The sequence below is a fragment of the Ovis canadensis genome, chromosome 8 (assembly GCF_042477335.2).
Source record: "Ovis canadensis isolate MfBH-ARS-UI-01 breed Bighorn chromosome 8, ARS-UI_OviCan_v2, whole genome shotgun sequence".
NCBI lineage: Eukaryota > Metazoa > Chordata > Mammalia > Artiodactyla > Bovidae > Ovis > Ovis canadensis.
This window is the reverse complement of record NC_091252.1, coordinates 12,231,386-12,244,792: the sequence shown is the minus strand read 5'-3', so window position 1 is coordinate 12,244,792 and position 13,407 is coordinate 12,231,386. Positions and strand designations below refer to the sequence as shown.

Below are 13,407 nucleotides of genomic sequence, written 5' to 3'. Positions count from 1 at the left end.
TATGCAGAGTTAATTTACATCAGCACTAAATATTCTTGCTCTGATCCTAGTTATTAGTAGATGTGAATAATTTACTCACATTTATAAGCTTGGACTCTGCAAGCAGCAGGAATGTTATGAATGAAAACTATTAAAAAGCATTAGACTTTGCCAAGCTACAGAGTTAATATCTTTTTTTGAAATATATCTGAAGCCTCACTGAAAATAATTTATTTGCAAGGGAATGCTTATTTGGCTGTATTCTCTGACAAGCTGGGAATACACCACACACTGGAAAGACAATGGTGAAAGACAATATGCTTATTTTCTTCTTAGGAAGTATTTGTATGGGTTCATTTCCCCTTGTAATAATCAAGTTTTGACTCAGTTCAAACAGGTGGCCCGACAAAGCCAGGGGAGAAGAAACCCGGAAAAACAGAGATACAAAGTAAGCATTTTCCTTAATATTTGTATGTGGTTTTGCAGAAGTAAGTTATACATGTAATATATAAAGGAGATGTTCCAATTGGATCCATAGTTTGATCTCACTCCTATATTAATTTCTATAAGTTTTATCCACAAGTATAGGCAGTATAATAGTAATGTATGCCTAAGTGCTTATAACACCTCCGTTCTTACTTTCTAACCATTCTAGGTACTCAATCTTCTTTTTACTGGGGGTGTATTAAATTTGTGTATGTTCAGGTTTCCCTACAGTATTCTGGCAGTAGGTGAAAAACAAAGCTCATCACTGGACTTAAATTGTAGAAACAGATGGTAGCTTAGGAACACGTGGGAGATAGAAGGTTGGACCACAAGGGAGATGGCCTCGTGGTGTCTTTAGCAGTTCCATTTCCATGAAAATCGCTGTATATATTCTGGTCATCTCTAGGGTGTTTACGTGGGCTTACTTGGTGTGACTGTAAACATTTCCAGAGTCTCTGTAGGATGTCTCTGATGAATTGATGCATTTGTAATCAAATGAAAGCAATTTTATGGTCTGGTTTTGTGGTTTCTAGGCCCTTTTTGTCCTACACTGCTCTGACTTACTGGGATGAAGCCTTAAGTGGTTGGACTTCTAATTTTGCCACCTTATAAGTGGGATTTATGACTCAGGATAACAATAAAAATATTGTGAACACAAAGTTCCCTTTATCTGGAATTTTCCCCTCCAAATCACTGTTTATAATTCTTTCTAATGTCTAATAATCTGAAGTGAAGTTTATAGCATGCAGTTACAATGCAAATATTTTCCCTGAATCATCAATATTTATTCTAAAGCAAAGTATTATTCCAGACATTGACTTTCAGTAGACTTATGTTGGCCCATTAAATAGTATGCAAAAATTATTTAGGCAGGCAACTTGTATTGGCTTGCAAATTTTTCCAGGACCCTTTCCTTCTTTTCTGAGCCAAATACTTCTCTTATTATCCACCAACTGACTGCAGGGACAAAAATATCTTCAGAAAATTTACTCCGTTTTGCCTTACGAATACAGATTTTCATAAAAACCAACCTGTTTCCTACTCACCAACTGACCACAGAAAGAAGAAAAAATGTTTGATTACAAACACCAGTTGTTGTATTTTGGGGGATTTAAAGATACCACATGTGTTTTTACTTTTGAATTAAAATAGTTTCCCTGCCTTTTCTTTAGTGAAAGTAGATTTAGTTGTGAAATTTAAATACATTGATGATTAGGACAAGATGTTATGAGTATTTTGCATTGTATTTATGATAGTTGTTACTTCTGTTAAGATTTCATTAACCCTCTGGACTAACCAGCTGCCAACTTTAGACCATTACATTGTCAAGTGCAGGAGAATGTTAAAAGATTTGCTTTTTTCTTCAGCTCTATTGCATTTGCTTAAATGGCACAGCAGTTGTTCTGTAATTTTAAAAAATATTTATTTGACTGCACCAGATCTTAGTTGCGGCATGTGCGATCTAGTCCTGATCAGAGATGGAACCCAGGCCCCTGCACTGGGAATGCAGAGTCTTAGCCACTGGAGCACCTGGGAAGTTCCTGTTTTGTATTTATTGATCTAAAAGTACCAAGAATGAAAACACTTTGCTTATATTTCTTTTGTATGTCTCCTAGATAGTTTATATAATTTTTACTTGGAGAAAAGAGTGAGGATATAGTTACAAAAATAGATAAGTCAATGGCACAAATGCTTGGGTCATAGGCTCTTGGAGAATCAGTCATATATCTTTTCATCTTGTCTTGCGCAATGTCTTCTATGACAATTTAAAGACACAGCTGCAGAAATGCATCTTCATGAAGGTACTGAAAATACTTCTGTGTGTGTGTGTTAAGTTGCTTCAGAAGTATCTGACTCTCTGTGACCCAAGGGGCTGTAGCCTGCCAGACCAGCCAAGAATACTGAAGTGGGTTGCCATGCCCTCCTCCAGGGGATCTTCCCAACCCAGGGCTTGAACCCATGTCTCTTATTCTCCTGCCTTGGCAGGCGGGTTCTTTACCATTAGCGCCATCTGGGAACCTGCCCGAAAATGTGTGCCAATAAAATGTTGTGTTCTTTTGTGCATGTCACTTGTGGGGGAAGAACGATATGAAATGTTCTAAAGAACAAAATGATTTTAGGAGCCAACATTTTTGCAATGTTAGTTTGTATTCCTTAATGCTAGATAAATTTAATAGCGTGTCATTTAAAAATTGTATCACATATATTTCAGAATGTTCTGTCAGTGCCTGGACCGATTTAGTTTTCCTTGTGGATGGCTCATGGAGTGTGGGAAGAAACAATTTCAAGTACATCTTAGACTTCATTGCTGCTCTCGTGTCTGCTTTTGACATTGGGGAAGAGAAGACAAGGGTTGGAGTTGTTCAGTACAGCTCTGACACCAGGACGGAATTTAACTTAAATCAGTACTACCAACAGGAAGAGCTGCTTGCTGCAATTAAAAAAATCCCATACAAAGGTGGCAACACAATGACAGGTATTTATTATTATTATTTTTTACAAATTTTGATATTGTTTAAGATAAATGAAGTGTCTGTTTGGGAAAGGAATGATGGATTGCACAAATGATCATATGTTAAATAATTTTGAAAGTAATCTTGTAGTTTTTGATTTTAGTGAAACTGTATAGTGCGGAGTGACTGGACGTATCTCTTTTTCATTTCAGGGGAAGCCATTGATTACTTAATTAAAAATACCTTCACGGAATCTGCTGGGGCAAGAGTTGGCTTTCCCAAAGTGGCGATTATTATTACAGATGGCAAGTCCCAGGACGAAGTGGAAATTCCAGCAAGAGAGCTTCGAAATATTGGGGTTGAAGTTTTCTCTTTGGGTAGGTCACGTTTGGTGAAGTGTTTTCCTTTTAGAACCACTGTACTACTTCATGCTCCGAAGATGAAGGCTTGATTCCTCAAAAAGGATCCTTCCTCAAGGAAGGAAAGCAAGGTTTGCTGCACCTTATAGTGTAGTGTTACTCCAAATCATTTTGGAGGACAGTTTTGCTTGTCTATTTCTTTCATGTAGCTCCTCCCTTTTTTAAAAAACTTTTTTATTGGTGTAGTTTCAGGTGGATAGTAAAGGGATTCAGCCATACATGTACATGTATCCATTCTCCCCCAAATTTCCCTTCCATCCAGTCTGCCATATAACTGAGCAGAGTTCCATGTACCATACAGGAGGTCCCCATGTCCCCCTCCCCTCTTTTTAAAAGAGGCATTAGAGTTGCATATGTATTAAGTAAGGCGATATTCACATTCCTGGTCAACCCTCTGCTTTTCAAAGAATTCTGAGCCTCTGGTTCTCATAAAGGTCCTCCTTGTATTATCATTAAGTGTTTTATATGTGTTTCCTCTATTATGTAACACTTGAAGAATTCAGAGAGCTCCAGCTCATTCAGGACTCTGGAAGAAAAAAGTATTATCGACACAGATGGCAGCAGGGACGAATGATGGCGTGGTTGGCATGAGAGCCTACTCTGTTTTACCAACCACTCATTTGCCTCTGTGGCCACATTATGTGAAATGAGAAAATGTCATTCAACCGTTTTTGTCCTTTCAACAGTTGCACATTCGTTAGGAAACAAAGCAATTCAGTTTATGACTGAATAAGGATTCGAAAATGTCTTCACTTGGGAAAGACTAAGAAAGCAAAGAACTTCCTTGATGTGACCCATTTCCCTTTTCAAAGATCCTGTGTGTATGTGTTAGTGGCCCAGTCGGGTCCTACTCTTTGTGACTCAGTGGACTGTAGCCCACCAGGCTCCTCTGACCATGGGATTCTGTGAGCAAGAATACTGCAGTGGGTTGTCATTCCCTTCTCCAGGGGACCTTCCCAGCCCAGGATTGAGCCTGGGTCTCCTGCATTGCAGATGGATTATTTAATGTTTGAGCCGCTTTTGAAGGGAAGCCCCTTCAAATATCCTACTCCCATTTTTTTAAACTTTATTTTGTATTGGGGTATTGCTGATTAACAATGTTGTGATAGTTTCAGGTGAATAGTAAAGGGATTCAACCATATACTTACGTGTATCCATTCTCCCCCAAACTCCCCTTCCATCCAGGCTGCCATATAACATTGAGCAGAGTTCCATGTACCATATAGGAGGTCCCCATTGGTTATCCATGTCTCTTCTGTTTTAAAGGCATTAAAGCTGCAGATGCAAAAGAACTCAAACAAATTGCCTCCACACCTTCACTCAATCATGTGTTCAACGTGGCCAACTTCGATGCAATTGTGGATATTCAGAATGAGATCATCTCCCAGGTGTGCTCAGGTGTGGATGAACAGCTCGGTGAACTGGTCAGTGGAGAAGAAGGTGAGTGAATTGTTGGGCGTTCCCATGTGTTCACCTTTTCCATTATTTGAGAACATCTATGGTTTTTCAAACAGGGGGACATTTAGCTTAGTGCTCTGCAACTTAAACTCATCACAGCGCTGTTTCTATTCAGTGGCAAAGAGTTTTCTGTCACCATAAACTGTGTAGCGTTTTCAAAGCTCTTAAGATTATTTCAAAGAGCAGTCAGTTTGATCCTCCCACTTTTGCAAAATGTTCCCATTTATCAGTAATTGCTTTTAAATACATGGGAGAGAGAAAAAAAACATTTTATAAACATCCTTTGGGGCGTTAAAAAAAATCACAGTTTCCACGATTGTTCTCTCAGTCTGAGAATTGACAACTGCTTAAAGATAAGTTCTAAATAACTCCATCTTCAATCATGTAGAATCTTTCATCTCCAAACCCCAAGCATTTTGGCAGTGTTCATGGGCTGTAATCCAGTTTCAGAGCTCCTTCTTATTACCTCACGGGCTCTGAATCTCTTTCTTTGTTTTATTGCCTAGTGTCTGATTTTTCGCTCGGCACTGTTACAAAATGCACCCCCGTCTGACTTTCCCCTGGTCATCTTCTCTTACTCAGCCTTTTAAAACATTTGAGTTTTCATCCTCACTAGGGTGCATGTTCGAGGTTAGGCCAACTTTGGTTCTGCCCCTGTTCGCACTCTCCCTGGCAGGGGACATGGGCTTCATCCCAGGTGTCCACAGTCTTAACTTTGGGGTCTCCTCTCTGTGGCTGGCGATTACCTGCGACTTCTGTCCCCTAGGCTGCCCGTTGGTGCGTCCACTCCTGTCCTCCCATTATTTCTCATTTCTTTAGGCATCGCTTTTATGGACTGTGTCTGATAGCCTTTCAGAGAAGACAGTGAGTAACCCTGTGCATGTTCTATCACCCAGTGTCTCAGGCTGACTTACAGAAACGTAGAACCATATCTTCTGGGAAATAGGTTCCATCGACAGATCTAAAACGTCGAAGATTTGGTCTGAAATAGCTTGAGATGCTTTGGTATTAGCTGAGTACATGACTTTGTTCTACATTGACTAAGGACAGAACAGTTTTAGATGATGAGTATTTGCTTATCAATCTGCATGTTATACACCGTGGTTTCACCTGTTTGGTGGTATTCTGAACAAAGCTGAGCTTTTTCTTCTAAACCTTTGATGAAGTAAAAATACAATTATTTAGAATTATAAGAACCTGTCATTTAAGAACGGCCGACTTCTTATCTTTCTTGGCATACTATAAAGTATCTTTAAAATATTATATTATTATGTTTAAAGTTTTATGAAAAGGGGAAAAATTATTTCTAAAATACTGAGTAAGCCATTGATTTAGCAAATATTTATCAAGTCCTTCTTTGGCACCTGAATAAAGGCCATGACATGCAGGCATGCTAAGTCGCTTCAGTTGTGTCCAACTCTTTGTGACCCCATGGACTGTAGCCCTCCAGGCTCCTCATGTCATGGGATTTTCCAGGCAAGAATACTGGAGTGGGTTGTCCTGCCCTCCTCCAGGGTGAGAGCCCATGAATGTAATGCCAAAACCAAAATGGAAAATCTTGGTCCCAGAAATGAATTAGGCATCTGAGGTCCTATTGTTAATTTTTTCAAGGATTTCTTTGCTCTGAACTTCTCATCTCCTGGATTAAAATTCAGGTACTGAATCTCTGGTTTGGTGGGTACAAGTGGAAGTGGGTGTCTGTGACTGGAAACTTTTTCTGATACGTGCACGTGACGTGTGTGTGCTAAGTTGCTACAGTCGTGTCTGACTCTTTGCAACCCTATGGACTGTAGCCCGCCAGGCTGCTCTATCCATGGGATTCTGCAGGCAAGAATACTGGAGTGGGTTGCGATGCCCTCCTCCAGGGGATCTTCCCAACCCAGGGATTGAACCTGCGTCTCTTAAGATCCTGCATTGGCAGGTGGGTTCTTTTACTGCTTGTGCCACCTGGGAAGCCCTTTTCCTGATTCGATCATGATTCATTTGAATAAGGAAAACTGAGGTGTAACAGTAAAGACCTCATTAATGGGGCTGCATCTCACTGTTTTTAATCACTCTTCTGCGTGTTGTTTTGCAGTTGTTGAGCCTCCTTCAAATTTGATTGCCACGGAAGTCTCGTCGAAATACGTTAAGCTAAGCTGGAGTCCATCTCCTAGCGCAGTGACTGGCTATAAAGTTCTCCTTATACCCATGACCACGGGAAGCCGACAGCATGCTCTGAGTGTGGGGCCTCAGACGACCACGCTCAGCGTCCGTGACCTCTCAGCAGACACAGAATACCAGATCAGTGTTTCTGCCATGAAGGGGTTGACATCCAGTGAACCTGTTTCAATAATGGAGAAGACTCAACCAATGAAAGTCCAAGTGGGTGAGTTAATAGGGTTTGAAATATGTGGAGGCCCATTTGGTAGTAGACCTTTCTGGTTCAGACTTACTTTTAAACAAAACAGTTGTGATAAGTTTCCTTTAGAGAAGCCTGCTTACTAAGAAAACCAGATGTCTTTGGCTGTCTATGTGCATGGGTTCTATATGCACAGATTCAACCACCTGTATTGTCTGACATGGGTCGAACCTGCAGATGTAGAAATCTGCGAATCTGGAGGGCCAACCTCCTTGTGCTGTTTTATAGAGTGGGCTTGAGCATCCACAGAGTTTGGAATGGAAAAGGAGGTTCTGGAACCACTCCCACCCCTAGGATGCAGAGAAACTGCTGTATTTATATTTTTATGATTAATTGATACTTGTTTATAAATTTGTTTATTTCCTATGATTAATTGATGCTTGAACTTTAATGGGCTTTCTTTCTTTTTTACAGAATGCTCACGTGGTGTGGATATAAAAGCCGATATTGTGTTTTTGGTTGATGGTTCCTATAGCATTGGGATTGCAAACTTTGTTAAAGTTAGGGCCTTTTTGGAAGTTCTTGTAAAAAGTTTTGAGATTTCACCAAATAGGGTGCAGATAAGTCTTGTCCAGTACAGCCGGGATCCTCATACTGAATTCACATTGAAAAAATTCACCAAAGTTGAAGATATAATTGAAGCAATAAACACTTTCCCTTACCGAGGAGGGTCTACCAACACTGGGAAAGCAATGACTTATGTCAGAGAGAAAATATTTGTGCCGAGCAAGGGTTCAAGAAGCAATGTCCCAAAGGTCATGATTCTTATCACAGATGGAAAATCCTCAGATGCTTTCAGAGACCCGGCTATAAAACTGAGGAATTCAGATGTTGAAATCTTTGCCGTTGGTGTGAAGGATGCTGTTCGCTCAGAGCTGGAAGCCATTGCCTCTCCTCCTGCCGAGACCCATGTGTTCACAGTGGAAGATTTTGATGCTTTTCAGAGGATATCATTTGAACTCACACAGTCTATCTGCCTGAGAATTGAGCAAGAATTGGCAGCCATAAAGAAAAAAGGTTAGTAGGCTCTGTAAAGTAAAAGTTATCCCTTCATGAACAAAGCATTTTTGGTTCTAAAATAGAGGATAATCTGCTCTGTCAATTCTATCTGTAGGAAAAGTAACTTTCCTGTGTTATTGAAAACTACTGGGTTTAGCTCATTTACCTTTGCTACATGGCTTTCTCCTGCTATGGGTCAGATGTTTATTGGCGAAAAAGCTGTTTATCTTAAGAGTCATGCAGGACTGGGAACCAGCTTTATCCCTCCCATTTGTCATGTCCAATTAAATAACTGGGAATTGAGTGTCTGGAGGGCTGAGCTAGTTCCTTTGAATCAAAGGTAACTGGAGTATAGTCCTGGATCTTTGAATTCTTTTTCCTGAACCATTTTTGGGCATCATTCCTCACAAATGAATTCCCTATTCTCTTCTCTTCATTTGCTCAAATTCTGTTTTTCAACGTTTGATTAAAAGTCCCATCTCTTGCATCAAGCCTCATAACTGTTCTCCTGCTCTCATGCTGATCACTTGTAGTCATTTGGCATTCAAATAGACTACATTTTTGTTGATAACCTTGCACTCTCTTTTCACTCCAGTTTCATTGTATGTCCCCCAAGGATAGGGAGTTTGCCTTAAACATTGTGTCTTCCTATGATTTGGTTTAATAAATATTCTTTTGTTCAGTTCAGTTCAGTTCAGTTAAGTTGCTCAGTCGTGTTCGACTCTTTGCGACCCCATGAATCGCAGCACGCCAGGCCTCCCTGTCCATCACCATCTCCCGGAGTTCACTCAGACTCACGTCCATCAAGTCAGTGATGCCATCCAGCCATCTCATCCTCTGTCGTCCCCTTCTCCTCCTGCCCCCAGTCGCTCCCAGCATCAGAGTCTTTTCCAATGAGTCAACTCTTCGCATGAGGTGGCCAAAATACTAGAGTTTCAGCTTTAGCATCATTCCTTCCAAAGAAATCCCAGGGCTGATCTCCTTCAGAATGGACTGGTTGGATCTCCTTGCAGTCCAAGGGACTCTCAGGAGTCTTCTCCAACACCACAGTTCAAAAGCATCAATTCTTCAGCGCTCAGCCTTCTTCACAGTCCAACTCTCACATCCATGCATGACTACCGGAAAAACCATAGCCTTGACTAGACGGACCTTTGTTGGCAAAGTAACATCTCTGCTTTTGAATATACTATCTAGGTTGGTCATAACCTTTCTTCCAAGGAGTAAGCACCTTTTAATTTCATGGCTGCAGGCACCATCTGCAGTGATTTTGGAGCCCCCCAAAATAAAGTCTGACACTGTTTCCACTGTTTCCCCATCTATTTCCCATGAAGTGATGGGACCAGATGCCATGATCTTTGTTTTCTGAATGTTGAGTTTTAAGCCAGCTTTTTCACTCTCCTCTTTCACTTTCATCAAGAGGCTTTTTAGTTCCTCTTCATTTTCTGCCATAAGGGTAGTGTCATCTGCATATCTGAGGTTATTGATATTTCTCCCAGAAATCTTGATTCCAGCTTGTGTTTCTTCCAGCCCAGCGTTTCTCATGATGCACTCTGCATAGAAGTTGAATAAGCAGGATGACAATATACAGACTTGACGTACTCCTTTTCCTATTTGGAATCAGTCTGTTGTTCCATGTCCAGTTCTAACTGTTGCTTCCTGACCTGCATATAGGTTTCTCAAGAGGCAGGTCAGGTGGTCTGGTATTCCCATCTGTTTCAGAATTTTCCACAGTTGATTGTCATCCACACAGTCAAAGGCTTTGGCATAGTCAAGAAAGCAGAAATAGATGTTTTTCTGGAACTCTCTTGCTTTTTCGATGTTCCAGTGGATGTTGGCAATTTGATCTCTGGTTCCTCTGCCTTTTCTAAAATCAGCTTGGACATCTGGAAGTTCACAGTTCATGTTCTTTTGTTAGGAAAACATTTTGAATTATTACTTTGAAATATCTACTTATGGTATGACAGAAATATCCGTCAAACCATTTGCTTGATGGTTCATTTTAGATCTGATACTGTTTAAATATTCAGAGTTGTAGGAATGACCGTTCTGTTACTGCGTTGCCTTATGAAGCTGAAAACTCTAATTCAGTTTTTTTTTTAACTAGTTACTTTTACTTAAACAACATAACTTAGTGTTATGAATGATCAAGACAAATGCTCAAGACTGTGATCATTCGCAGGGCTGTGAGTGAGTGGCTTTCTCTCACTGGTCTTGTGTGGACTGCTCACTCAGTGCATTGGCCTCAGTGACCACTCTCCCAATAGAACGGAAGCCATTTCAGAAAACGTGTAGCCGTTGGGTCCGTGTGTGCTTTGTAGATTTAAAAATGATTTTAACTATGTTCTTCTTTTTCTCTTAACAGCTTATGTGCCTCCAAAGGATATTAATTTCTCTGAGGTGACTTCCAACAGTTTCAAAACCAGCTGGTCTCCTGCTGGAGAAAACGTTTTTTCGTACCACATCACCTACAAAGAAGCTGCTGGGGATGATGAAGTGACGTTGGTGGAGCCAGCCTCGAGCAGCAGTGTGGTCCTCAGCAACCTGAAACCAGAGACCCTGTACCTGGTCAATGTGACTGCAGAGTACGAGGATGGCTTCAGCATCCCCTTAGCTGGAGAGGAGACCACTGCAGAAGGTGTGAGGAGGGTTCCCCACCGTTTCCCCCAAACTAGTGGTCTATGATAAAACAGAGTCACCATGGGAAATGACCATCTGCTTTATAGTTTAGCACTGTGAACGCCCTTGTAAGAGTCAGTTCCTTTAAAATACAGCTACTCATAAATCTTTTTCAAAAAGGAAAAAACTTTGAAGTGAAAGATCCTATGTTTATTTTGATGAATTTGAGGTTGAGACATAGAGAACCATTAACAATTATGGAATTAGCTCTTGAAATACTGCTTATCTAGCATTTTCTGTCCCATGTTTCAAATACTTCTGAGCTACCAAACCTCTGATGACAGATATATATTACCAGTTTTTTCTCTTTTTAAAATTGTGGTAAGATATACCTGTAAGTAACATTATAGCGACCATTTTAACCCTTTTAAAGTGTGCATTTCAGGGGCAGTTAGTGCATTCATATTGTTGTGCTAACATCACCACATTCGTCTCCAGAACATTTTTATCTTGAAAACCTGGAATTCTACTTGTTAAACAACAACTTATCATTCCCACTGCTACTCCTAAACAACTCCCCCTTTCTCCCTGGCAACAGCCATTCTACTCTCTGTCTCTATGAATTTGATGACCCTAGGTTCCCATGTGACTAGAATCATACAGTATTTGTCATTTTGTGACTGGCTTCTTTCACTTGGTTTAGTGTCCTCAGGGTTCATCTGTGCTCGAAGCGTGTGTCAGAATGTCCTTTCTTCTATGATTGAATGATATTCCAGTGTATGTATAGACCAACTCTTCTTTATCCATTCACCCATCAGTAAGCACTTGGATTGCTTCCATCCTTTAGCTACTGTAGATAAACTGCTAAAAACCTAGCTGTGCAAAGTTTACCAGATGTTTCACGTGATACTTGTTTAGATGTGTCTACTTTACTGGAAAGAGGTGAATACTTTCTGATACATTTTTCTTCATCTGATATTGACAGTATTCTGAAGAACCTTGTTAGAAGACTAGCACCAGATATTTACTCTTTAAGATAAATACAGTGAATATGATAAGAGGTATCAGTTGTTCTCCATTTTTATTGGGTATAGAAAAGGCTGAAACAACAGCATGAGGAATTTAAGATAGTTACAAACAAAGTCGTGTTTGCTGACAGGGAAGGCATGTGCAGGCCTACTTGCTGATAAACGCTAGAGAATCTTTGAGTTTTTCGAATATGATTGATTTTTCTGTTGTGCATGGTTTAGGTATATTCCTTTCTGAAGGTTAGTAGATACACTAAATGGCCTAAGTTGTCTTGTCTTATGATTTTTGTGATGGTATAACCTAGCAGGCCACACTTAGCTATTTCTGACTTTCTGCTGATTTCTCTCTAATGTCAAATTGTGGTTTGATGAGCCTGGCCCTTTTTCTTCAGCACTTTGAGATGGAGATGGAACTTTGTCTCAAAAGGAAATTGAAATCTAAAGGGTTTTCGAGTACAGTCAACTATATTTGTATACACTCTAATTTTTCCTCAGTGAGCTACTACAATAGAATTTGGTAATGCCTTTCCAGTTCTGTTGTTTGTAGTGAAATCTGAGATTTGAACTTTTTTCTGTATAAGGAAGTGTCTGACTTAATATCTTTATTAAACTAGCAGTTATTAAGCTTCTGCTATATGTCAGGTACTATGATAATTGTTTCCAAGGATTATCTCATTTCACCACCTCAATAACCCTACAAATAGTCACGTTTTCGCTGTTGGCTAAGCTGAGACTCAGAAGTACATCTTAATTAAATTTCAGAGCCAGTATTCAGATCCATCAGTTTTGTTTGCTCGGACCAATGTAGCCTTTTTCCTTGCCATATGAAATGAATCATGGATATAGGTCTGCCAAATTGCAAATTAATTTGCAATTTGCTTTGTTTTCTTGAGATATGCAATTCCTTTTCCTTGCTGGAGTGGTCTATTGATATGTTGGACATTTAGATAAACTTCTCATTGTGTGAAAGGTCCATGCAGATATAGTGCACTGTGGTTTTACCGTAGTGGATTTAGTTCATCTTTCCTGACCATGTTGTCCATATGAACAATTCGCTTCTCAGACAAAAAGGTCGTTAAACCACAAAACCAAGTGATGTTCTCATTTGGACTTAATGAAAATTTCATTTAAGACGTAATGAAAATTTCATTTCATTTAAATTACATTGCAATTTAACTTCAAGATTTAGATTCAGCTAGTATGGTGCGGCAGCAGTATTCATTAAATACCTACAAATGTCTTTGGTTTAATACATGTGTGGTCTAATTATTCTCAAGTCAAATGATTGTGCAGATAAAAAAGTTAATGGTGTGACTGATTGGATAAGACAGTTTGTTCAAGTGGGTAAATATGGTAGACCTCAGTGTTAGTATTACTTTCCTGCTTTTTTGAGAAAATCTTTAAGAGTGAAAGTCTTGTTACTTGTACTTGAAGAAACAGATTGTCTTTATTTTTGTTTTTATGTCAATATTAATTTGAATTTTATAGAGTATGAATTTAAAGGTTTACTGATATATGCCTCTTTATCTGATTAAACAGTTGACAGTACTCAGTTTCCTTCTGGGTAT

The 13,407-nt window shown here is 39.7% G+C and overlaps 1 protein-coding gene across 5 annotated transcripts in view; it reads left to right on the top strand.

The window, feature by feature from the left end:
* COL12A1 (collagen type XII alpha 1 chain) overlaps window positions 1-13,407 on the top strand; it is a 122,030-nt gene that overhangs the window by 14,316 nt on the left and 94,307 nt on the right. For 4 of the 5 annotated variants that reach the window (XM_069598943.1, XM_069598941.1, XM_069598940.1 and 1 more), the window contains exons 5-11: window positions 368-427; window positions 2,678-2,941; window positions 3,131-3,295; window positions 4,604-4,777; window positions 6,873-7,163; window positions 7,611-8,213; window positions 10,558-10,830. The exons of the other annotated variant lie outside the window; for it this stretch is intronic. In XM_069598943.1, coding sequence (XP_069455044.1) covers window positions 368-427; window positions 2,678-2,941; window positions 3,131-3,295; window positions 4,604-4,777; window positions 6,873-7,163; window positions 7,611-8,213; window positions 10,558-10,830 — 1,830 coding nt within the window. The remainder of the gene's footprint in view (window positions 1-367; window positions 428-2,677; window positions 2,942-3,130; window positions 3,296-4,603; window positions 4,778-6,872; window positions 7,164-7,610; window positions 8,214-10,557; window positions 10,831-13,407) is intronic. 5 annotated transcript variants of the gene reach the window in all.